This window comes from Octodon degus, unplaced genomic scaffold, assembly GCF_000260255.1.
Source record: "Octodon degus isolate 3935 unplaced genomic scaffold, OctDeg1.0 scaffold00057, whole genome shotgun sequence".
Taxonomy (NCBI): Eukaryota; Metazoa; Chordata; class Mammalia; order Rodentia; family Octodontidae; genus Octodon; species Octodon degus.
Genome location: NW_004524633.1, coordinates 4029917 through 4054102, shown reverse-complemented (window position 1 = coordinate 4054102; position 24186 = coordinate 4029917). Strand labels below are relative to the sequence as shown.

General features: G+C 57.4%; 1 protein-coding gene across 1 annotated transcript; it reads right to left on the bottom strand.

Moving 5' to 3' along the window:
- Positions 1-3455: 3455 nt before the first annotated feature.
- Positions 3456-23073, bottom strand: Ak4 (adenylate kinase 4). The gene is made up of 6 exons (XM_004633973.2): positions 23038-23073; positions 22704-22888; positions 11438-11557; positions 7562-7734; positions 5651-5769; positions 3456-5134 (listed from the first exon to the last, which is right to left on the bottom strand). The coding sequence occupies exons 2-6, from the start codon at positions 22846-22848 to the stop codon at positions 5020-5022; spliced, it is 672 nt and encodes a 223-aa protein (XP_004634030.1). The 5' UTR covers positions 22849-22888; positions 23038-23073; the 3' UTR covers positions 3456-5019.
- Positions 23074-24186: the final 1113 nt, after the last annotated feature.

Here is a 24186-nt window from a genome sequence, read left to right as displayed (position 1 = left end):
TTCCTACTGGCAAGGCTGGGAGACCTGGGGTCCCAACCCTAGGCACTGACTCCCATTCAGAGGAATGGAGGTGCTGACGTCCAGCAGCAGCCACCCACTTCTGGCTGCCTCCGCACTAGAAATCCACTCCCTGCGGCCACTTGGGCTATCAGTCAGTTCAAGTGACAAAGTCAAAAGCAGGCAGGTGGAGCATGTGGCCATCACGCCTGGCACCACCTGGCACCGCTGAAGCGGTCCCACCCCTGCAGGTTCTCCAGCGTCCTGGGGTCTGACTGCCTCCCCCTCGTGGGCAGATGAACCACGGGCACTTGTCCTCACTGCATCCGTCACTCCTGCCTGTGAGCCGTGGAGGGCGCACGCAGGCCTGCTTGGCCTCCCCCCAGAGCCTGGGGCTCCCTGACTGAGGGTAGCACAGCTGAGGCCACCCAGCGAGTGGCTGCAGATGCTGCAGAGTCCCACAGAAGCCCGACTTCGTCCCAAGCACAGGATGTGCCCACCACAGCCTGGCTCCAGTGAGATGCTGTTTCAGAAACTCATCAAATTAAACCCGAAGTGAGTGGCAGGCTGGATGGACACAGCGCTGAAGGGGATGTGCGGTGTGGTGACGCAGCAGAGAGGCCAGAGGGCTGCGGACCCGGATCTGGGGCCAGACCTGGCTTTGCCACCAAGTGTCACCGTGCACACAGTATTCTTCATCCTCCTCACAAGCTGGAGGCTTGCTGTGGTGGGAGGCCAGAGCACAGCTCCATGACAAGAACTTACACTTCACTGCCAACTGTGGACAGCAGCACAAGTACTAAGTGCACGGACTGGTTATGCGCAGAAAAACCTTTATTTCTAACAGTGGAAAAGTAGGAATCAACTTTTAAGCCAGGTAACCAAAACAATCAACAACACAAGAACAGTCAGGATAGTGGACAGAGGACAGAGGACAGGCCAAGAGGCTTGCTGAGCAAGCACGGGATCACAGGGCTACCACTGTCACGGGCTCCCAGTGAACCCGGCCTGGTGTCCCTGGGCCACAGAAGGCGGGAGCTGGAGGGTCACTGTGAAAAGCTGCTGTAACTCAGCCAAGTCCCGGGGGACCTGTCCACCTTGAAATCAGAGTCTATAAAAATCAGTAGTGCAAATTCTCACAAAGCGGGAAGTGTTCTGAGCGCCCATATACCTCCAGGCTTATGTGGAGACGGAGAACCAGCTTTTCTTCCATTTTCTCTCATACAAGATGGCCTGCACTGGGGAGGCCTGGAGCTGCAGCACCTCTAGGAAGGCTTCCAACAGGAAATCTATTCCAAGGGCTAAGTGTCACCAAGGGCCACACTCGCATCCATGCCATGCAAGGGCTTCAGCCCTCTGGAAGTGTCCCCAGTCCCTCACACACCTCACACATGGGGAGTCCAGGCTGAGTGACACCCAGAGGCATATGGATGATGGCATTTATTTCAGCAAAAATTGTGCAATTGGACGAGTATGGTGGTGCATGCCTGTAACCCCAGCACTTGGGAGGCTGAGGCAGGAGAACTTCCATGAATCTGAGGCCAGCTTGAACTGCATAGTGAGACCTCTCACAAAAAAAAAAAAAAAAAAAAATGTGTGATTGGTAGGTACAAGAGGGATAAGGTCTGGTGTCATTTGGATTTAAAGTCTTAACAGACACAGGAAGCTGCGGAGACGAGGCGTCGTGGGCTCTGGTCACCGGGGCTTGGGCTTGCACTCCTGCTCTGGAAGCCAGCTCGCGTCGCTGACCCAGGGAAGGAGCGCCAACTCTGGGCCAGGTCACAGGTGAAGACCTGTTCAACCGGGGTTCCTCCGAGACACCAAGAAGATGAGACCAGCAGCGGAGGGAGAAAGCAGCCCCGCCCTGAACATCTCATCTTTCCCATGGCAGCTGCCCCTCAGCAGAGACAAGAGGCTTTGTTTTAAATGAAAGGGATCTTTACAAAACCTCACCAGGTGAGTGTGAACATCCCAGACACCCGCTCACCTACTGGGCCGAGGGGAGACACCGGCCTCGTCTACACAGGGTGCAGCCCCATGGGCGCGAGTCACAGAGGGTGAGGATCCCAGGCAGGGCTACATGTGGCTTGGGAAACTTTAACCCAGGGAAGGGAGACAGGCGCTTTGGACCTCATGAGCCCCCGTAGGCATGAGAAGCCAGTGTTCAATACACAGGATTATTTCAATCTCTAAATCCAAGGTGACAAGATTGCTGGGAAGACTCCCCGGCAACAAGCTGCTGACAGCGCCCTCAGATGACAGGTGCTGCCAGGAACACCACAGCACTGTCACCCCCACGCAGAGCTGGGTCCTTTGGATTTAAGCAAAATCTCCAGCAGGCTTCAGCGGGACATGCAGCCAGTGTCAAACTCTGAATGTGGGCACCAGCAAGGTAACATCTTATCAGGACCCCATTTACAGGTGCAGGAGTCTTTCCACCTAGCTCTGTCCCATCTCGCAGCTTCAATGGCACGAGGAGGCCAGCTGTGGCAGTGCCCCTTGGCAGGCCCCACCCAAGGTTGCCCTCCTCCCCTGCCAGCTGGAGCCTTGGGTGGGGTCAGCATGGGAGCTTGGTGTCAGGAAGGCAGGGGATGACATGAAGCAAGCCCCTTATGCTACGATCGAGGCGGCATTTGGAACCATGGGGCCGCACAAGGGGTACAGGAACCAGGACACAGAAGGCGAGGGTGGCGGTGAAGCCACCAGCACGTGCCCCGGACAGCAGCGAGGACTGCTTCCGCGGCCTCAGGGCACACGCGGCAGGGCTGAGGGCTCAGCCTCCTCACAGCCAAGGGGAAAAGGGACGGCTGGGCCACTTCAGTGACCTCTGTGGGCTGCAGGAGGAAGGTCCCAGCAGACACGGCAGCTCATACACGTGCCCCCACGCCCGGCCTTGTGGAAATATTTTGACAAAAGTGAACCTAGGGCCGGGCATGGTGGCGCACACCTATAATCCCAGCACTTGAGAGGCTGAGGTAGGACTGCTGCAAGTTCAAGACCAGCCTGGGCTACATAGTGGGACCCTGTCTCAACAAACAAACACCCTCCCCCCACAAAAAAAAAAAAAAAAAACAGTCAACCTAAAGGAGCCTCTTTCCCTCCCCTTCCCGGGCCATCATGCGGTGCGGTGTTTCAGCCTGAACGGCTCTGCCCAACCCCAACCCTTGCTGTGACCCAGGCTACACCCTACCCCCAGTGGCCCTGCAGATGCCCCCCATGCCCTGGCACAGAGGCAGACTTGAGCCCGCACCAAAGACTATGCAGTGAAGCGTGACCAGGGAACTTTGCCAACATTCCCACGAAGGAGAAAAGGAATGATTTCTGCTGTCACCTTGCTAGGCAGGGTGGTGTACACCTGTGATCCCAGCACTCGGGAGGCTGAGGGAGGAGGATCGCTGAGAGTTCAAAACCAGTCTGGGCTACACAGTGAATGCAAGGTCAGCCTGGACTACAGAAGGACTATGTCTCAGAAAAAAATAGTAATAATAATTTTCATGGATTATGTTTATGTGAAGAGAACACTGATGAGTTTATTGAGAAAAACCAGAAATACCTTTCTCCTTAGGCCACACCCACTCAGCCTGTGGCAGCCCCAGGGGATGCTGCTGACACTCCCTGGCTGGCCAGAAGCAGGCTCCAATCACATTTTGATGGAAGTGAGGACAGAGGAGTGTAGATCCAGTCTGGGGTCCAGCTGTGTCCCCCCCAGCCCCCCAAGGCAATCATTGCATTAGAAGAAGGGGGGCACACTTCCCTCTCTGAATCACCAAAAAAAACTGGAATTCTACTATTCCTGGGTTCTGAAAGCCGTCTCCACGGCAACACTGAACTATGGGATGCCCGCAGGTTGCTTTCACCTGGTTCTCCAAAAATCCTGAGGTTGGGCAGGGTGCATTCCTATGAGGGAGCAAGGGGGGCATGGGGTTCAGGCTGGGGTGCAGAGGGCATGCGGGGCACTGTGGGACACCAGGCGCCCGCAGAAGGAACTGCGCATTCACCCACTGGAGGCTGAAGCAGGCTTTGTGTTTGCTTGCTGGTACAAAGGGCCACATGGAACTCACCCCGGGGACAGCAGAGGACACCCAGGGGCAGGCACAGCAGGCGGGCCGTACGCACTCTTAAGGCAGCAGGGGCAACTCCACCGCTCTTCCCAGACAGCAAGGTGTTCAAGGCAGCTACCACGCCAAGAACAGAAAATCTAACCAAAAGCGGAATGGCAAAATATTCCTATCTGTATTTATGGACCTTGTGGCTGTGCACAGTCTGCATCTTTGGAATACAGGAGGAAGGGAAAAGACTGCCTGCCCCATAGCGGCAAAGCCGTGGCCAGCGTGACGGCTGCCCCCCGCCAAGCCTGCATCCCAGCACTGAGGAGGCGGGCGGCATGTGTCGTCACGGGAGAGGCAGCACCGGCAACGCGGTCGGCATCTGTTTTTGCACTAAGAACTCCACTCTTCCGCTCATCCAGGCATTCCGTACCATCTAGGTCCTCTCTCTGTAGACACACGATTGTGTAGCATCACAGGGCATATTTCTCATGTTCCTGAAAAACCTAGGACTCTGGAGCTCTAATATTTTCACAATAAAAGGAGAACAAGTCGGAGGTGGCAGATGCAAAAACAAAGGCGCTTCAGGTTCAGCACGTTGCTGGGCAATCCTGGGCCCCCACCCCCATCTCCACCCCCAGCACTGGGGAGAGGGAAAAAGCTGGTCATCCTTTGTTTCTCGGCCATAGCTGACCGCAGGGTGAGAAGAGGAAAGCTGACGTCCGTCTTCACTGGGTGGAAGCCAAGCCTCTTGTCCTGCGGTGTGGGAGAGGGGACCCCGGGGCTCGGAGCACAGAGCAGGCAGCGCGGTGCCGCCCTCCTGGGCAACTGAGACACATCACTGCAGGCCACAGGTGGACGGCAGGACAAGGCTGGTCGGGAGGCCTTTCCGCGGGCCCTCGTACTTGCTTGTCCTCCCTCAGGGTCACGGTTCCCTAGAAAACTGCCACAAGGTCCAGCCTCTGCCGCCTGGGCCTCAGTTGGCTTCCTGGGACTGCAGTGGCGTGAGCTTGCTGGAGAAGAGTGAGTACACATAGGGCCAGATCTTGTTGGTTTCCGTCCCAGAGAACTGGTGCAGCACGCCGCGGCTCCTGCAAGACAAGTGACAGGCGCGGCGCTGCAGGAACCGCAGGGACTGGCAGCCAGTGGTGCCCCAAAGCACCATGAGCAGAGGATGGGCCTGCTGCCACACAGGCCCAGGCCCCCTCTGGAAGGGCACACGGCAGGGAACCCCATCAGCCTCCAAGTGCCCTTCCCAAGCACACTGCGGCAAGCTGCAGGCACTCGGGACACAGGACATCCCAGGCCTGGGCCCAAGGACCTCAGCTAATGGCCGTAAGAATTTGGAGGCCACAAGGCCAGAGAGCAGTCAGTACCCAGGGCTGCACCAGGAGGAGGGAAGGGGAAGGGAGGGGACAGGAGAGAGGGAAAAGGAGGGGGGAGGGGAGGGGCAAAATCCAGGTGCCACTTGCATGCTGAGCAGAGGCCAAAGGCTGAGGGCTTTGGTTCCTAGCCTCATCCGCAGACGCTGAGCAGATCACTGCACCCACACTCGGGAAGCACGGCCCACCGCAGCCTGCGCCCCCTCTCTGCTCCGGGCTGCTCACCTGTACAGCTCCATGACGGGTTTTGCGGCATCTTTGTACCTCCGCAGCTGCGCAGCCACTGCCTCAGGCCTGTCAACCTCCAGCTGGACCAGCGGCTCACCAGTGACATCGTCCACGCCCTAAGACGTGGGGGTGGGGCAGTGAGCAAGCCAGGGCCAGCCATGCCACAGCAGTCTCATGGCAGCCCCTCTCCTGCCCCATGAGGGGTGCTGCGGTGAAGACAGCAGGGACGGGGTCTCTCGTGGGCTCTCAGAGAAATCCCTCCGCTGAAACCCCCGGCAGCAAGTCTACGTACAACGTTTCCCTAGCCCTGAAATCTTCCCCAACTGCTTTCCTTTCTACATCAACTTCTTTCATGGTGGTGCACAGCTGTCATCCCAGAATAGGCGCCTAGATTCCGCCTGTGCCCTCCCCTCCCACTCAGGAGGCTGGGCAGGAGAATTGAGAGTTCAAGGTCAGCCGGAGCTACACAATGAGCTCAGCCTTAACTGCACGGAGACTGCTTCAAAATGACAGCAACACGGGGCCTGCCGGTTAGCTCAGGCACTTAAGCGCCTGCTTATGCAAACGCAGTCAGGCGCAGGATACTGCTGTTCGATCCCCAGTTCCACATGCCTTACCAGACCTGTCCTTGAGGCAGTCTAAGCCAGCCAAAAAAGTAACAAAATAACAGCAACAACTACACATAAATGAAACTTGAGTTCTTAATATGCTAAATAAGAAAATACAATGTCTCAAAGAATTTGTCAGGAAAATTACTAATGTAGTAGAAATACCTAGTACCATCTCTGGCAGCTTCAAGGACTGCAGCTTCTCTGAAATTTCTCTGGTCCTCTTACCAGACTAAAGGCCCTCTGAGGGCACGGGGTGGGGGTGAACAGGGCACTCAGGCGGTTTGGTGGCAGTGCCCTGGCTTGCTGCAGAGCAGTGCCCAGGAGCGAAGACACACAGACATTCCTGCTACGGCCAGTGAGAGGTGCCCTGGAGGAATCTGCCCGGGGTTGCCAGTGCCTCACCCACAGGCCCTGGGCACCAGGACTTGGTTCTACGCTGTCGCCCTGCGCAGACTCCGGGGTGGCAGAAGGTGCGCGGGACCTGCGCACTCCTCTTATCTGCCTTCCCACCAGCCACACAGTCACTTTGAGAAGCTCAGCTTTCAGAAGGAACCAGGATGTGTCCACTGTGTGTTCCTGCCACAGGACGCAGGGGCTCCGAGATCATCGCAGGCAGCCCCGGAGCTGCAGCGCTCCTCCCAGGGAGCTGAGCTTTGGCGAACGTCTTGGTAGCAAAGGCTTTCAAACCTTCTAAGAATCTTTGGGGCCAGGCATGGTGGTGCACACCTGTGACCCCAGCACTCAGAGGCTGAGGCAGAAGGGACACAGTAAGGTCAAAGCCAGCCAGGGCTGCACAGCCAGATTCCCTCTCTACAATACAGGAAGGAAAGAAGGAAGGAAGGAAGGAAGGAAGGAAGGAAGGAAGGAAGGAAGGAGGGAAGGAGGGAGGGAGGAAGGAAGGAAGGAAGGCAGGAGAGAGACTAGGAAAAGAATTACCAAATTACTGTTTCTGTTTTGTTTTGGAGACAGGGTTTTGCATGCAGTCTAGGCTGGCCTGGCCTGGAACTCTGGGCGATCCTCCTGCCTCAGCCTCCCAGGGCTTGGATCACAGATATGTGCCACCACATCTGGCTTTAACACTTTATTGAGCAAAATGAGAGCCCCACTTTCCCGGGGTCCCATCAGCATCCGGGGGTTCCATTTGTAAAGGTGTGCCCCGCCCACCGGCCCCATTTGCCGCCTCCTCGTTACCCTGCCTTCCGCTGGCCACTCAGTAGGTTGACTCCTCCTGCTGCTGCGGGCAGCGGACTCCTACCCACCCCGCATGGCCCGCCCTGCCCTGCTCTGTGCATCTTACGGGGACGAGCGGAGGGTTGAAGTCCAGGTTGTAGACGCGGCCGCTTGGCAGGTGGACCCAGCGCCGACTGAGCCGATCCTTCAGGGTCTCGAAGGGGATGTTGAGGCTGATGACCAGGTCCAGGTCGCAGACCCTGTCCAGGGCTTCGGCCTGCCCGATGGTCCTCGGGAACCCTGCACGCAAACACAGAGCACGTGGGGCCAGGAACCCGGCAAAGGCGCAGGAAGGACCCCGGAAGCAGCCCGGGCAGGAGCCCTAACTGAGGTGCTGTCCAGCCCTGCGCGTGGAGGTTCGCAGGAAATGCGCTGTTCCGTGTCTGCTGCCTGCACTTGGGCAGCTCCAAGTCAGCGAGCTGCAGTTCATCGGAAGAGCTCCCCGCTACCCTTTGGTGTCTCTTTTGTGCGATAATCGCCCCTAGCCAGCTCCCAACACACTTGTGGGGGCAGTGAAGTCTGACTAGTCACACAGAACCTGAGAGGTAACCCTGTGACAGGCCCGGGTTCCTAGCCGAAGCCCCACTCCCTGTTTTAGAACTCTGGGAGGTTGACGTAGGAGGATTCCAAGCACAAGCCCGGACTGCACAAGGTCACAACTCAGGGAATCCCAGAATAAAATAGCTCTCCAGAGAGGACAGGGCTGCGGTCCACACCTGGCACATGGCTCTGGCTCCATTCCCCACCCAGTGGCTGTAGGCACTCAGAGCCCAGCACTCAGGTATTTTCCAGGCTGGGGGCGTGTATCCAGGATGAAGGACCCCTCTAGTGTGTTTGGGGCCCTGGCTTTCATCCTCAGAGCCACAAAAAATAGAAGCCAAATCCAAAACCAGGCATTTCTTAAAAAGTTATCTGAAACTTTTTTCAGTCCTGAGCCGGGGCGTGGTGGCCCATGCCTGCAATCCCAGCACTCAGGAGGCTGAGGCAGGAGGAAGGAGGATACTTTCCGAGTTTGAGACCAGCCTAGGCTACAAAGTAAACTCAAGGCCTGCCTGAACTGCACAGTGAGACCGTCTTAAAAAAAAAAAAAAAAAGTTATCTGAAGAAAAACGATTGAAAGATGGAGAAAGGAAGGAGGGCGGGATGGGATGAGGGAGGAATAAAAGGCAGTGGAATGTGTTACACACACACAGCAATGCCACACACAGAAGGTGAGCACCGGTGTACTGCACACATGTACTGGAAAAAGGAAGAGGCCCAAGGGATGGGTGGAGGGGAACAGAAGCAAAAGGGGATGGAGAAAGGAAGCAAGACGCTGTGTACGGGCACCAGCCTTCCACAAGGCGTGCAGACATTGCGTGCTACACGCATGTACCAGTAACTAAAAAGAAGTGGGGCTTGGTACTGGGGATTGAACTCAGGACTTGCGCTTGCTAGGCAGGTGCTTTAAGCCACTGAGCTATCTCCCTGGCCCAATAAACTAAAATTTTAAAAATCAAGTTAAAATTTTTGTGTAGGAAAAAGGATATTATCTTTTAATTCCTAATTTAATCATATTTTACTCTGAATCTGCTGAATTTTGTCAAAAGTTCTTGGTCTATGGATATAACAATTTGCGTATTTGTCCTGTAATCCTTTAAGGAATTACATTTTTTAAGAAAGTTATCTGGGCAGTGCGGGCGCTCACACCCTGGCTCTCAGGCGGCTGACTTGGCCCTGCTCCACCGCCGGGCACCAGCCGCCAGTCCTGCACAAGGCCAGAATGCCCCGTGGGCGCTCCTCCCCATGTGGCCAGCAGGTGGCAGCATGCTGCGCGGGGTGTGGGAAGCAATCTCTGATCTCCACGGCCACACTATAAGGGAAAGATCCCTCCTGCGGGCAGCAACTAGCAGGCGTGCTGGGACAGGACCGCTCTGGGGACTCTGGGAGGCTGAGGCTGGAGGTCCTTAAATTCAAGTCCACCCTGAGCAATTTAGTGACACTGTCTCAAAACAAGATCATTTAAAAAGGCTGCAGAGTAGCCCAGCTCAGAGGCCCGTTTAAAGAGCCAGTACTGCAAATAAACCCCACCTCACTCGTCCACACCAACCTACTCACTCCCTGCACCCCACTCTGCTGCCCGGCCCCCATGATTCCAACAGCAGAACAGCCAGAAAATGGAGGCTTCTCCTACAGACGCCCTGCTATGTAGCCCAGGCTGGACTTGAGCTCTCGATGATCCTCCTGCCTCGGTGTCCAGGAGTGGCTGGGGCTGTAGGCACACCCCCCACACCCAGCTATCCCATTCATTCACCGCCGTTGGCATTTGCTACAAGCAGCAATGGATAACACAGTGTGGGTTTCCTGGGAGACCTGCAGGGTCCCCAGGGCCAGGGGACTCCACCTCCCAGTGTGCGCTTTCCTGGGGCCCTCGCCATCAAGCACCCCTGTGGAGCTCTGTGCCTCCTGTGCTCAGGGCCAGGGCAGAAGAAACAGAGCCCCACAGACCCGCGCCGCGCGCCAGGCCACTCGGGCTGACCATGGCCACAGCGACACAGCCAGGACAAGCACCGTTCCTATCTTGTCTCCCAATGGGAAGCTTAAAAGATCAACTTTGGCCAGGTGGGGCCATGCACACCTGTGATCCCCGTGCTCAGGATGCTGAGGCAGGAGGATGGCTCTGAGTTGGAGAACAGCCTTGGCTGTAATTGTCTCAAAAAGAAAGAAAAGAAAAACCCCTGTGGCCACCTCCACACAGCAACCTGGAGCCCTGGCAGTGTCCCCTGTCACCAGAGCCCTTGCCTGGCCCCCACACTGGGCTCAGTGCCCAGGACAGAAGGCTTGGCGCCAAGCTTGAGGACAGCATCCACCAAGCCAGATGGACCGCCAGGGGCCAGATGGCTTTTCCGGAGCACACTGAGGAGGCAGCGAGAGCCTACACAGCACTGTGCAGGCAGGAATGGCTGCGATGGGGCAGGCTGTGGGGACAAGAAAAGAGCAGAAGACAGGAGCAGGGGTCGGACCAGCCATCGCCCCACCCACACTTCCATCTACTCATCCTTCCAGCCAGCCATTCTCTATCAACATATCCAGGCAGGCAGCCAGCCACCCATCGCTCTATCCACCCACCTGTCCATCCACCTGTCCATCCATCGCACCCATCCAACCCACCCACCCATCCGTCCTTCGGTCCACCCATCCACCCATCCCTTTCCCAGTGTAGGGGGCTTGCAACTTAGCTCAGTTGTTTATGTGCCTGCTGGGGCAAACCCAGTCAGACTCAAGGGACCGCGGTTCAATTCCCAGCTCCCCATGCCTTACTAGACCTGCCCTTAAGGCAGCCTGAGCCAGCCAAAAAAAAATCCTTTCCCAGTGTCACTGTCCAGGTCCTCCCCACGGGGAGAATAGACCGAGCTCCCTCTTCAGGGCCACGACGCGCGGCTGTGCTCTGCCCTCCCTCCTGGGCGAGAAGGCCCTGTGCAGCTGGCTGGCGCAGCGTCCCCACACATCTGAAGGCACCTGGAGGCAGCACGCAGCCCGGAACTGCTCGGCCAAGCGCATGCGCAGGGCTCGCAGGCCCGGGGCTGCTGATCACGCGCCCTCGTGCCTCCCGCACTCCCTGAGTGCTCCCAGTTTCCTTTCACTCTGCAAGGTAAAGAAGCCACTGCCCAGAGCTGCACCCTGTGTAGCCCCTGGAGAGTGAAAGAAAGAACCTCAGACTTAGATGAGTTCCAGGACCCAAGTGTCGGGGCACACACCCGTGAACGTGGCACTCGGGAGCCTGAGGCAGGGGGACTGCTGTGGGGTCCAGGCCAGCCCGGGCTCCATAGTTTCCATGTCGTCAAATCGTAATCCTCTCTAAGTGGCAGGAAGTTTGAGAGTACAGGGACTCTCAGTCTACCAGGACTACATGAGTGGGGAGGGGACCCCCAGCACCCCACAGAGCGTGACCCCCTCCACTCACCGTCCAGAAGCCAGTGCTGGCCACTCCTGAGCTCCAGCTCAGACATCATGAGCCGCGTGATCACGTGGTCCGGCACCAGCAGGCCCTTCTCCAGGTACTGCCTGGCCACGTCACCAACCTCTGCAGGGACAGGAGAGAGGATGCTGAGGCTGCCTCCTGGGCGGAACAGGCGCCAGCGCCCGGCACGGCAACTGCTGCTCGCCCCCGGAGGGGAGACGCTGCCAGAGGATCTGAAAGGCCAGCTTGCCAGCTTCAACCACGGCGCGTGCTGCCTGTTCAGCCATCTGCTCCCTGAGAGCCACGGCGACAGACAGAAAACACAGCCAGCCAAACGGAGAAACTGGAAGAGGACCCAGCACGCAGGAGGCTGAAGCAGGAGGGTCACCTTACCACACCTTCAAGGCCACCTTGGCCTACACGGTGAGTCCAAGACCAGCCTGGACCATGCAAGGAGAAGCCCGAAAGGAGAAAGGACACGAGAATGGGAAGAAGTCAGAGTGTCCTTATTTGGAAGAGATGTCACCTTGTGCTGAGACCTGAATGACTTCACCAAATGCCAGCTCAGCAACGGGGCACATACAAAGTCAACATCAAAAATCAACTGCTTTCTGATTTTCTGTTTTCCCACAGAATGGAAGAAAATATAAACTCCAACCGGTAGAATCCACTTTAACCTTGGGAAACACACGTTCATTTTCTACCCAGATCAAGCAGTGTATATGAATTTTCGAATCCTCACACCGCCTGAGCTGTAGTTTCCGCATGTGAAAGCCGCTGCCAGCCAAGCAAGGACATGGAACGAGGCCACCACCAGAGCATGGGTGTCTGAACCACATTGCAGCTCACGTGGGGCACAGTGGTGCACATCTGTCATCCCAGCACTCGGGAGGCTGAGGCAGGAGGATCTTCAAGGACACCCTGACTATATAGAAGACCCCATCTCAGAAAACCAAATAATTAAGTAACTTTGAAAAGCCAAAAACCCATACTGCACTGTCTTCACCAAAAAGGACTCCCATGTTCACCTCTGTGTCCCGTGGGCACCACGGCGTGCAGCTCACAGACCCTACCTCCACAGTCCTGGGATCTGTCTAGAATCCCCACTGCTGAGGCTGGGGAGATGGCTCAGTGGAATAAGCACTTCCCTGGCAAGTGCAAGGGCCTGAGTTCAATCCCCAGTTCTGCCAAAAAATCCCCACTGCGCAGCTGTGTGCCCACTGTGGCACGCATCTTGGGACAGGGTGCAGGAGTCTGGGGGATCGCCCGCCCCGGGTGCTTTGGCCAGGCCCCCAGTGTGCAGCCTGCCTTTCCTCCCCCCTTCCTCCTCTCCCTCCCCTCCTCTTCCTCCAGAGGTGCTGGAGATGGAACCCAGGGCCACTGAGCCTCCTCCTGCTCTCTAGATCTTCACTCTGAGGCAAGGGCTCACCAAGTCACTAAGCTCCCTGGGCTGGGCTCTGAATTATAGTTCTCCTGCCTTAGCCTCCCAGAGTGCTGGGATGACAGGCGTGTGCCACCAGGCCCTGCAAGCCAGGCCTACCTTCAGAGCCAAGTCAGAGCACAAGAATGCTCCCCTATCTTCTCTTGCACAACCCAAATGAAAGGAAGGAAGGCTTCATTTCATTTTCTTGCCAAAAGACTGCCCATTTTGGCCAGGCTTGGTGGCACCTTCCCAGCTGAGCGAGCCAGGAGACTGAGGCAGGAGGATCCCAAGTTTGAGGCTGGGTGGTTTAGCAAGACCATGGCTCAAAATTAAAGAATGAAAAGGACTACGAGGTAGCCCAGCTCTCCCTGGGTGCAGTCCCCCATACCCTCCCACACACACGTGCCAGCAGGCCTGACTGATCCACACCCACACACGGCTGACTCTGCAAACCAGGTCCTCTCTCTCCTCGCCCACAGAACGTGCTGGCCCTGAAGCAACCACTTGGAAGATATTTTTCCCAAGAGAAATGTCATCCTATAAACTGCATATCCTTGCTGACGCTCTGACGAATCTCTTCTAGTAGAAAACAAGCTTTAAAAAGCTTTGGTTAAAAAGCAGCTGTCAGGAGTCCTTCGGCGTGACATCAGGAGAAGCCCTTGGGTACATAGTGGTTGCCGGAGGCGTGCAGGGCCTGGGCGTGAGCTCCTGTGCAGCCCCGGGCTGGCCCACCAGAAGAAACCTCGGAATCTGGCAATGGCCAAGGACCGGGCGGGGGGGGACGGGACGGGACACCCTGTCATCCCCGCACTCAGAGGCTGAGGCAGGAGGATCGCAAGTCCAAGCCCAACCTGGATAACTGATGGTAGAGACCCTGTTTCAAAATGCAAGGGGGGTGCCTCAGTGTGAAGGCGTCAGCTTAAGCCCTAGAGGCTACCTGAGACTTCCTTCGCAGCGCAGGCTTCACATCTACCTCAGTTTCCCCACCTATAAGGAAGGGCTAAGGCAGCAAAAGCTGCCTGGGAAGTCCAATGTGGGGGCCCCGGGTGCTTGTCCTCACAGCGCTCACGCAAACCTGAGTCGGCGGCGGAAGGGCTAGGGCTCCAGCTCTGGGCACGGGCACCTGAGCCCTTCCCTGACTAAGGCCCACGCCAGCCCAGCCTCTGAATCCTGCATGAGCACAGCCTGGCACGGGACCATCCTAGGCGTGGGCACACACAGCAGGGTCAGCGCTCAGGCTCAGGAGCTGCGACTACTGCCCAGGAGCGGCTTGTGGCCGCGTCCTCCCCAATCAAGGCTGCAGGCCAGGGAGACGGCTCAGTAGAATAAGCGCTTGCCTGGCAAGCACAATGGCCCGAGTTCAATCCCGCTTCCGCCAAGCCGAGGCGGCGGTCCTGGCTGCACTCTCTGTCCTCGCCCCCACCACGTGCCTCCCACTGCCCCTGCACACGGGAAGCCGAGGAGGCAGGAGGACCACCACATGCTAAGGCCAGCCTGGCCACAACAGCAATACTCTCAAAAGAGTCCGACGGTAGTACACAGCATGCGCCGAGAGTGGATGACCCTCGGTTCTCAGCAGCCCTGCAGAGCTGAGCATGCAGGTGATGGACACTGGAGGCCAGCTGTAGCCAGCAGGCGTCAGAATAGTGCCTGCGGTCCGCAGCCCTCACGGAGGCCCTGTCCATCCTGGGCCAGAGAGGTCACTGCCACTGCTCCCAGGCTCCAGCCTGGTCTCCAAGGGAGGAAGGCACAGTCCCTACAGGCAGCGGCATACACGCCCCATGGCAGGTGACCTGAACACCCACAAGCCCCAGGAAACCGCGAGTCATGGCTTAAACCTGCAGTCAGATGCAGGCTGCTGCCTCGGAAAAGGGAAGAGCCTGCAACCTCCCTCAAACCCACACTTGCCCCAGTGCGGGGGGACTGCCAAAACCCATGGTCGCCCTCTCAGTCTATCTCTCTCGGTTTTTTGAACAGGGTCTCACTATAGTTCCAGGCTGGCCTCCAACTCATGGAGACCCTCCTGCCTCAGCCTCCCAAGTGCTGGGCCAGCTCCTACAGTCCCCACCAGGTGGACAAGCATTACCCCAAGTTCCCTCACATACTCCAAGCTAGCAGAGACCTATGAGCTTTTGCTAAAGAAAGCAACAGATAGACAGCAGACAAAGCTCTTAACTCCACTCCCTTGGTGGAGGAACTTCATTCCCTGGTTTGCCCTAGGACTGAGACCCGGTCACAGGTCAGGCTGGGGTGGGGACACTGTCCGTGTGTGAACAGCCAAGGTGCCAGAGTCCAACCTCTGAATCACCGTCATGGGGTGGACAGAAGAAAATCTAATGTTGACCCCAGTGTAAGCTCAAGTGTCTGGGACATACAAATACACACCTTAGCATCCCCAAGTTCAAGATCAGAGGAGGCCAGGCGGGCGCGGGCACTGGCCCCCCACCCCGGGACCCCGACACCTGCGCTCTCTTTCCACCAGGCCACAGCCCTGTGCGCTCTGCGGGGTGTGCGTAGGCCTGGGGAAAGGGCGCCCATGTGCTGCCACACCCCTCCAGGCCCAGAGAAGGCTCGAGGCTGCAATTGCGCAGGGGTTGGGCCACTCCTCTGGAAGAAATGTGGCAATTTCAGGGCCAGCAGAAGCTACCTCCACCATCATCCTCCAAGCCACAGACTAAAGGCCACCAGACAAAGCCAACTTCAGGCACGTAGTGGCCTGAGGACAGTTTCAAGGTGTGGCTTATGACACAGTAGAAGGGAAAAGCCTTCCTCCCCCAGAGCAGGAAGAGGCAACAGCTGACAGCCGTGTCACGGGTATCCAGGCCAGCGGAAGGAACCCCACAGCACCCTTCACAAGTGACAGTGTGGGGGGCCGGGGAGATGGCTCAGTGGAATAAACACTTCCCTGGCAAGTGTAAGGCCCTGAGTTCAATCCCCGGTTCCACAAAAAAAAGAAGAAAAAACCAAGTGACAGCGCGACACGGCAACTGCAGCCACAGCACTCACCACGCTGCCTCCCATGACAGCCCTGAAAAAAGCACAAGGAAGCCCAGAGCCGCCTGAAAGGGACATGCGACCCTTGGGCCACTCTGACGGCTGCTGTAAAGGCTGCATCCTTGGCGTTCCAGTGGGGCAAACTTGTTCAGCCTTTTGGAAGAACTGACGGTGGTGTGGTGAGGCTGTGCTCACGGCTGCCGGGTCACAGGCTCGGCAGCCCGGGCTCACGAGTGGCCCGCGCTTTGTAATCCTCCTACGATCTCTGCTGGTCTTCCTTAGCAAGGGGGTGTGGGAAGAACAGAGTTAAAATCTAGGAAAACAAACCAAAAGGTCATAGATGGATGGTGCGGACCTCTAGAGACACCCACCCCATCCGGCCAACAGGTACCAGCAGAGAAAGGCCCGCCCAGGGATGACGCCGTTTAAACAGCGCCTGCGGTGGGGCCCCCCCCGGGGACCCAAGAGGCTGAGCAGCAGGAGCCTAGGCTCAAGGCAGCCTCAGCTACACAGTGACACCCCATTTCCAAAAGACAAAGAAATATTAATACAATAAAAATAGCCCAATAAAGGCCTCCTAGGAAATTGAGCGCATGTTTTACTTTGTAAACTCTTTGCAGAAAGAGACAATCCCTTACTCTAACACTCTTGGAAAAACACTGACTTTGCAAGTGTTTCGTTAAACATCTACCCACTTTTCTGCTGATACCATGACACTTAATTGTTAGCCCTAGCAGATTCTAGAAATTTCTGTTGTAGGCAGCTGAATGAAGTAGAAACATTGGGCCAGGGAGATGGCTCAGTAGAATAAGTGCTTGCCTGGCAAGCACAAGGGTCTGAGTTCAATCCCCGGTTCTGGAAAAAAAAAAAAAAGAAAACATTAGAGGCAGTCAGACAGGGCCAGGCCCTCAAGGAGACAAGATGGAAGACAAGGTGATTTTGCAACTTGAAAGACACAGACCCTCCCCTATGGGCCACACCTCAAGACCAAGAGGACCCCCACCCTGGGGCTTGCTGAGACAGCAACTGAAACTGGGCGTGGTGACTCGCTCTTGGGAGGCTGTAATCAGGCGGATCACTAAGAGTTTGATCTAGTAGTGAGACCCTGAACACCGGGCAGACCCTTCCCTAAAACAGCAAAACAAACAAACAAACAAACAAAAAAGACAAAAGAGGAAACACAGCTACATACTTCCCTAGGGATGGGCATCAGGGATTGATATTCTACATAGGTATCAATCACTTTGAAAAAAAAAAAAAAATCCTTCTGAACTTTTGGGTGCCTGCCCTTTACCTCAGTTGTTTAAGTGCCTGCTTAAGCAAAGCAGTCAGCCTCAGGGCCCCAGATCCTCATGCCTTACCAGACCTGCCCTTAAGGCATCCTGAGCCAGCCCAAAAAAATCCTTCAATCACTCTTTTTTTCTGAGGAACCGTGGATTGAACTCAGGCCCAGGGAAGTGCTTATTCTACTGAGCCATCTCCCAGCCCCCCTTCAATCACCTTGAAAGAGCCCATATGAACCACTAGCCCAATCCCTAACAGGAAGAGACCCTGTCCTGTATTCATGCCAGCTTGTTATGTGACTCACTTCCTCATTTGGTACTGATTTGATCAATTTTACCTGAGCAATGGTGCTTGTAATCTCATTGGCTGATCGTAGCTTTGTCCCACCTCATGCCCACCCAAGCAAGTTCCCATGTCTTCTCCACCACCTTAGACCTGCCTCACCACATGGTTTCCCTCTATAAAAGTCCCTGAAAGAGATAACTTCCTGGGGACAACCTGCTCGAGCCCCCCTCCTGTCCCTTTCTCAGACAGGAGCTTTATTTCCCCCAATAAATATATTCTGCTCATAACCTCCATTTGTTCCTAAAATTCATTCTTCAGTTTCAGAGAATGCAAACTTGTGCAGGTACCTCCCAGGTCGGGAGTCACGTCCCCTACACCATCTGGAGGTCATCCACCTGACAGTTTTTTTCCTGCCTGTATCACTTCCACAATCACTGATCACCTGAGTGATGGCTTCACCTGGGATTAGGAAACAGACTCTCAGCTACGGGGACACCAAAAGCATGAGCACCACAGCAAACATGGACCAAACGGTTTCATCAAAATCAAGCATGAATGGCGGTGCACGCCTCCCAGTGAAACACTCAGGAGGCTGAGGCAGGAGGATCATTGCAAGCTCAAAGTCAGGCTGTGGTGCACAGCAAGACCTGGACTCAAAAAAAAAAAAAAAAAAAAGCTAATCAAGTGCCGTGGTCCCCAAACCAAAAGCCCAGCGCAGGAGCGAGCCCTAAGCATCAAAAGATGCTGGTCACGGGTTCGCCACCCCCAAGAAACTGCTAAAACCCTGTGGGTGCTGCGGCCTAGAAAAAACGATCAGCAGCAGGGCCCACCCACCAAAGGGGAGAGGCCGGCACCAAGGTGGGGGGGATCTGCCCAGACGTAACATCTGCCTCCCTGCACGCAACTGCACAAACAGACCTCCACTACCACGCTGTAGGCCACACTGAGAGGAAGCAGGGGGGAAGCAGCAAGCGCAGGGGCCAGGAAAACCTAATGTCCTTCAACCTCTCCTGTTCTTGAAAATCATCATCTGCTAAGGGGACTACAGGGCCAGAGGACCCGGCCATCAGGAAATGGCACAGTGGAAAAGTGAGCGAGGAAAGTGTTAATTGCACAATGTGGACCGATATAGACACCCTGCAGATGCCCTTCATAATTCCACACACTTGGGCCTGGTGCAGGGAGACTCACCCCTAATCCCAGCACTCTGCGAGGCTGAGGCAGGAGAGACTCCCTGGGACTGGCAGACGCACTCTCCCTTCCCAGGAGGACCATTTCCACACATTCCAACAGCTGCTCTCAACAACCTCGACGCACTAGGCTGGGGAGATAGCGCAGCAGTCTAAGGGCCTGCCTGGCAAGTGCAAGGACCTGAGTTCGATCCCTGGTACCACATACTGTGCCAGCCTCAAAACCGGGCATGGTGGCGCATGCCTGTAATCCCAGCACTGGGGAGGATGAGACAGGAGGATCACTGTAAGTCAGAACTCTATAGGGAGACCCTGTAACAAATAAACTGAAAAATAGAAAAAAAAAAAGTGTTTAAAAAAATAGTGCCAAAGTGCAGCCTGGAAGGGCCAGCCTGATAGCTCAGCGGGGTTTGATCCCTGCTGCCACAAGCCATGTTGGCCCCACCCCGGGGTGCACTGAGATGGCAACTGAGACTGGGCGTGGTGGACGTGCCTGTAATCCCATCATTTGGGAGGCTGAAACCAGGAGAATCACTACAAGTCCAATCTACATAGTGAGACCCTGTAGACCCTGTCCTAAATACAGACAGAAAAATAATGCAGGGGGAGTGGCCTGAGGCCAGGACACTGCAGGGGTCCACAAGGCCCTCTAAACAGGACCACATCATGCCTGGTGACAGCGAACCACCCAGCCACTGGCAAAAGGAGACAGCTCTTGGACACTGACTCGAGCGGCGGTAGAAGAGCTCTCAGCCAAAGACCTATCTGGGCGTCCAGAGCACTAGATGATGCAGCACCCAGCCTGATCCGCCACCACGAAGCCGCTTCCATGTTTTGCCAGCATTAAGTTTTATGTTGCTTTCTGCTGTTTTTGTGACAGGGTCTCGCTCTGTGGTTCACGCTGGCTTTGAATTCACAGCAGCTCCTCCTGCCTCAGCCTCCCAAATGCCAAGATCACAAGTGTGCAGTTTAGAGCGATCAAATTGACCTGGGTGGGGTAGAACTCTGACTCCCCAGTCTAACACTCCCTCTCCCCCTCCAGCTCTCAGAAACCGTCATTTTTACGTAAGACACGCGTCCACATTTAATGAACACCCAAGATCACCGAGGCCTTTGACCGGACCATCTCTTCAGGGAGGCTCAGCCCCCATCTAATTGGATCTACAAGTCCCTTCTGTGGAACCAGAAGGCTACAGTTAATATTAATTAGGAGCAGAAACAGGTTTGTTCTTGAATAGCGCTCCTTGCAGCCAAGTCCAAGATGAGTAGAGTGGAAATGGGCCAAATGTCCTGCGCGTGAGACAGAACATCCAGCAGCACAATGTGACTAGCAGCGCTCCATCCAGGAGGCTTCTGCTGCCTGCAGGGGCACCCCAACAGCAAAAGCCAATCACTTTCAGAAAAAAGACTTTCAAACAAGGCCTCGAATTTAGGGCGAGCTTCCCGCCCCCACCTCTCGAGTGCTGGGAAGACAGGGGTCGCCACCGCATTAGGTTTAAAATCTGTAAGGGGCCGTGCGGGCACTCGTCATACACGTATTCACATGCCAGTGCATACAGGTGTGTGCACACACACACAGGACGGGGCTGACATGCTGGTGACATGTCACCTGGCCGCTGATAAGAAGAGGCAGCTCTCGGGCACTGACTCAAGGGGCAGTGGAAGAGATCTCAGCTGAAGACCCGCCAAGGGGTCTAGAGCAGTGACTGAGCCTTGGCCTGCAGGGTCCCGGCATCCAGGCGCTAATCCCAGGCCCACCACAAGCACAAACCGCCTTCCACCCGAACTGGAGAAACAGAAACAGCACAGACCATCGTGCAGGCTGACTTCTAGGGACATGAAGCAGGGCCCGTGATTTGGTCAGGTTTGGCAGCACAAGCCTGTCATTAGAACTTCAGGAGGCTGAGGCAGGAGGATCAGAACTTCTAGGCCAGGCTGGACTGCGTAACGAGACCTTGCCTTCAGAGTAAGAATTTGTGACGTAGGTCATGAGTTTGGACTTGCTGAGCCCCTTTCATGGCTTTAGGTAGTTTGCCAGATGCCTATTTCAGAAATGAAGGCCTGGGGACACAGCTCAGTGTGAAGGCCCTGGGTTCCACCCTCAGTATAGCAAATAAAACTAAGATAAATCAGGGCTGGCCAAATAGCTCAGTGGATTAAGGCACCCCAGGTACAGCGGCCAGGTTCGATCTCTGGGCCTTCTATACCAGCCCTGCCACCGGGGCAAGCTGAGAGGCAACTGAGACTGGCCGCGGTGGCAAGCACCTGTAATCCCGGCTCTTGGGAGGCTGTAAACAGGCAGATCCCTACAAATCCAATCTAGTAGTGAGACCCTGAACACCCTGTAGACCCTTCCCTAAAAAACAAAACAAAAAAACCCCTAAGATAAATCAAAGCCTGTTCTGATGGAAGGGCGGGCAAGGCAGGGGCTCCCGGAACTGCCCTTCCAGGAGGGTGGCTGTCTCCAGGCAGCAGCCACAAGGCCGCAGGGCGCCAGAAGCCACACTCCTCCACTGGCCAGGCTCACACCCACACCCGGTGCTCTGCCGGACACCAGCCGCCAGCATGGACTGCAGGGCTCTGGGCAGTGCTCCATCCAGGCCAAGACCTCCTCGGGCTCTGACTTGGCCCACAAAGGGAGCCGCCAGCCCACACAGCAGGCTTCTCTTTCTCCCCTCTGCTTGACAGCGATACAAGGAGAGGCATTTGATTCCCAAAGGAAAGAAAAAAAACCTGTACGTTTTCACAGTCCTTGGACCAGGGAAACAAGGTTAGGGGGCGGTAGGACGGAGGCAGGGGCAAGCAGAGCTAAGCTTCAGGGCCAGGAACACTTTTAAAACCAGATCCAGGGCAACAGCGGGTGGAAAGTTTTCACAAGCCTCTGCCAGGATCGAGTCATTACCAGCACGCACTCTTTTACAATGCCAGGGCCTGGGGTCCACAGGAGCCCGCAGGCCCAAAGGGAACAGGTACCAAGGGTCAGACTTGCCTGGTCCTCCCCACTGTGTCCAGGGACCCTCGAGCTGCTCAAACCACACTCCAAATACAGAGGGAATCAAAGGCCCGGGTAGGCTGTCCAACTGAAAACAAGCCACACGGCCCAAGGGCTTGGACTCATCCCCCCCTGCCACCCCTTCCTATAACCCCTGAGTGGGGGAGGAAGGAGAGGGGCCAGGGTGACACAGACCTGGGTGATCCTGGACCTTCTCTATAAGGCGGGCTGTTCAAGTCTCTGCCTAGTGGCTCAGCACTCTGGGAGGCTGAAGCAGGAGGCTCAAACATTGAAACCCAACTTGGGCAAATTAAGTGACTTAGTGAAAACGCCTCAAAATCAAAAAGGGGGAGGGTGTGACTCCCTGAAAAGGCACTTTGTATGATCCTCCCCACCCCCGCTGACAGGAAACCAAAGTGGCTGTCCCAAGAAAGGAGAGGGGAGGGATTTAAGGGGCAAAAATGCAATGTGATCGCAGCACTGCAGGAAGCACCCCTAAGCCAGCGCCAACAAAGTAACCTGGAGGTTGGTGTAACCTCTGCTGGAGGGGCCAGAGGGACCACCTGTCCCCTCGCGAGCAGGGTGCTGGGCCCCACACCCCGTCCCCTTGGGCATGCAGTGTTGAGGTGATAGATATGTCCCATGCGCGTGCCCCGCACCTGCAGGAGCAAAGATCACCAATAGCGGGGTGGGGAGGGTGGTTGGCAGCAAGGAGAGGCTCTGGGGACATTCGTCCCGGTGGGGCCGAGGGGTGCTAGGGACTGTGGGCCGTGTGAGCCACGACGTCCCCCCGGGCCTCTCCAAGCCGGCGGGCTCGGCTCAAGGAAAACGGGTCCCGCCCCGCCCCCGCGACCGCTCGACTCCCACAGGTGGGTGCGCACCCGAACTCAGGCAGGGCCAGAGACCGGGAGGGGCGCGGCGGGGAGCAGGGTGCTACCCTTCCTCTCCGCGTCCCACCTCGTTCCCGCCCCACCCCCGCGGGCCTGCATGCGCCCCGGCACGTACGATGCGGCGGGCGAGAGGGCCACTGCGCCACCGCCCGGCCACGCCGGCCACCGGGCAACCGCCGCCCGCGGACCCACCCGCCACCCGCGGGCTCACCCGAGCCGGCGCGCAGGCTGTCGCGCAGGAGGCGGCCGCTGGACAGGTGCTGCAGGCCGAAGCCGTGCGCCACGCGCTGGCTCACCGTACCCTTGCCCGAGCCCGGCGGCCCCAGCACCGCGGCGCGCAGCAGTCGGGCGGCCATGGCTGCAGGGCAGGGCCGGAACCGACGCCGGGAAGGGGACCTGGACTGGACGGCAGATGGGGACTGCGGACTCGGACCCGGCGCCAACTCCGACCCCGCGCCGCCCCGCCCACCGGGTGATCCCCGCACGTGGGCCGCGCCGCCCCGCCCCGTCCCCGCCCCGAGGACCACCTCCCCGGGCGCTCGCACCCGCCCTCGCCCGTGCCTGTCCCCAGGCGGTGGCGCCTCGGCCACGGCGGACTCGCGCCTGACGCAAGCGGGCTCTGGGCTCCGGGCGACGCGCCCCTCCCGCCGATGGCCACGCCCTCCATGTGGACACGCCTCCTGGTGGCCACGCCCTGCAAGCTCCGCCTATGAACGCGCTCCTATCCTGTCGGTGACCCCGCCCCTACTTCTGCCCCGCCCCGGTGGCCCCGCCCGCCACGTGCGGGGTCGACTTTTGGGGGCCCAGGGACTGCTACGCGAGCCTGCTGGTGGAGGGCCGCGGCGGGGCGGCCGGGTTCCGGGCCCAGACCGCGGTGCGCACGGCCGGCACATCCCCTTCCTTCTTCCTTCCGCGGCCCTCGGCGCAGTCGCTCCGTGCTGTTCTGGAGAACTAGCTTAGGGCCAGAGCCCCCCTACTGTCACTCCCGCAGCGGGGCGCCGGCGCCCGGCTTAGACCGGAGGACCCGGGGCCACAGACCCAGCGGCGGGAGGCTGAGGCGGGAGGGTCTCGCGCGCAGGACCCTCGGGCCGGCTGGGGCGCATCCCCGCGGCGGAGTTCGCGCGCAAGCCTCGCTGTCCGCTGCGCGCACGCTGTAAGTTTCCACAGGAAGCTGGCTGGCGGCCCACCTGGCCCCGGCCTGGGGACGCACCCCTGCCGGGCGGCGCGCAGGGACCAGTGAGTCCGTCCCCGGCCGGTCCCTCGGCTCAGGCTGGGCCCCGCCCTGGGGACCCTGCGCGCTCGGGGCTCGGGCCGGCCGGGTTCGGCGCTTCGTCGGGCTACAATGTTAAGGACTTCGCGCTGCGTAGAGCACAACGGCAGGCCCAAGAACAAACGTCACCAGTCATGGGGGCCGGAGAGATGGCTCAGTGGAATAAGCGCTGCTCTGGCAAGCGCAAGAGCCTGAGTTCAATCCCCGGTTCCGCAAAAAACGAACAAAAAAAAAAAAAGTCGCCAGTCGGCCCACCGCGTTGGGGCGTCCTCCTGCGGGCCACACACACTGCTGCTGTCAGCGCTGTGACAGGACTGCCGCTGTGACAGGACTGCCGGGCTTCCTGGGCCCCCCGGCGCTGGCCTTTCGCCGCTCTGTGCGTGCACCACCGCGCTGTCCTGCTTCCCGCCTCCGCTTCTCACAG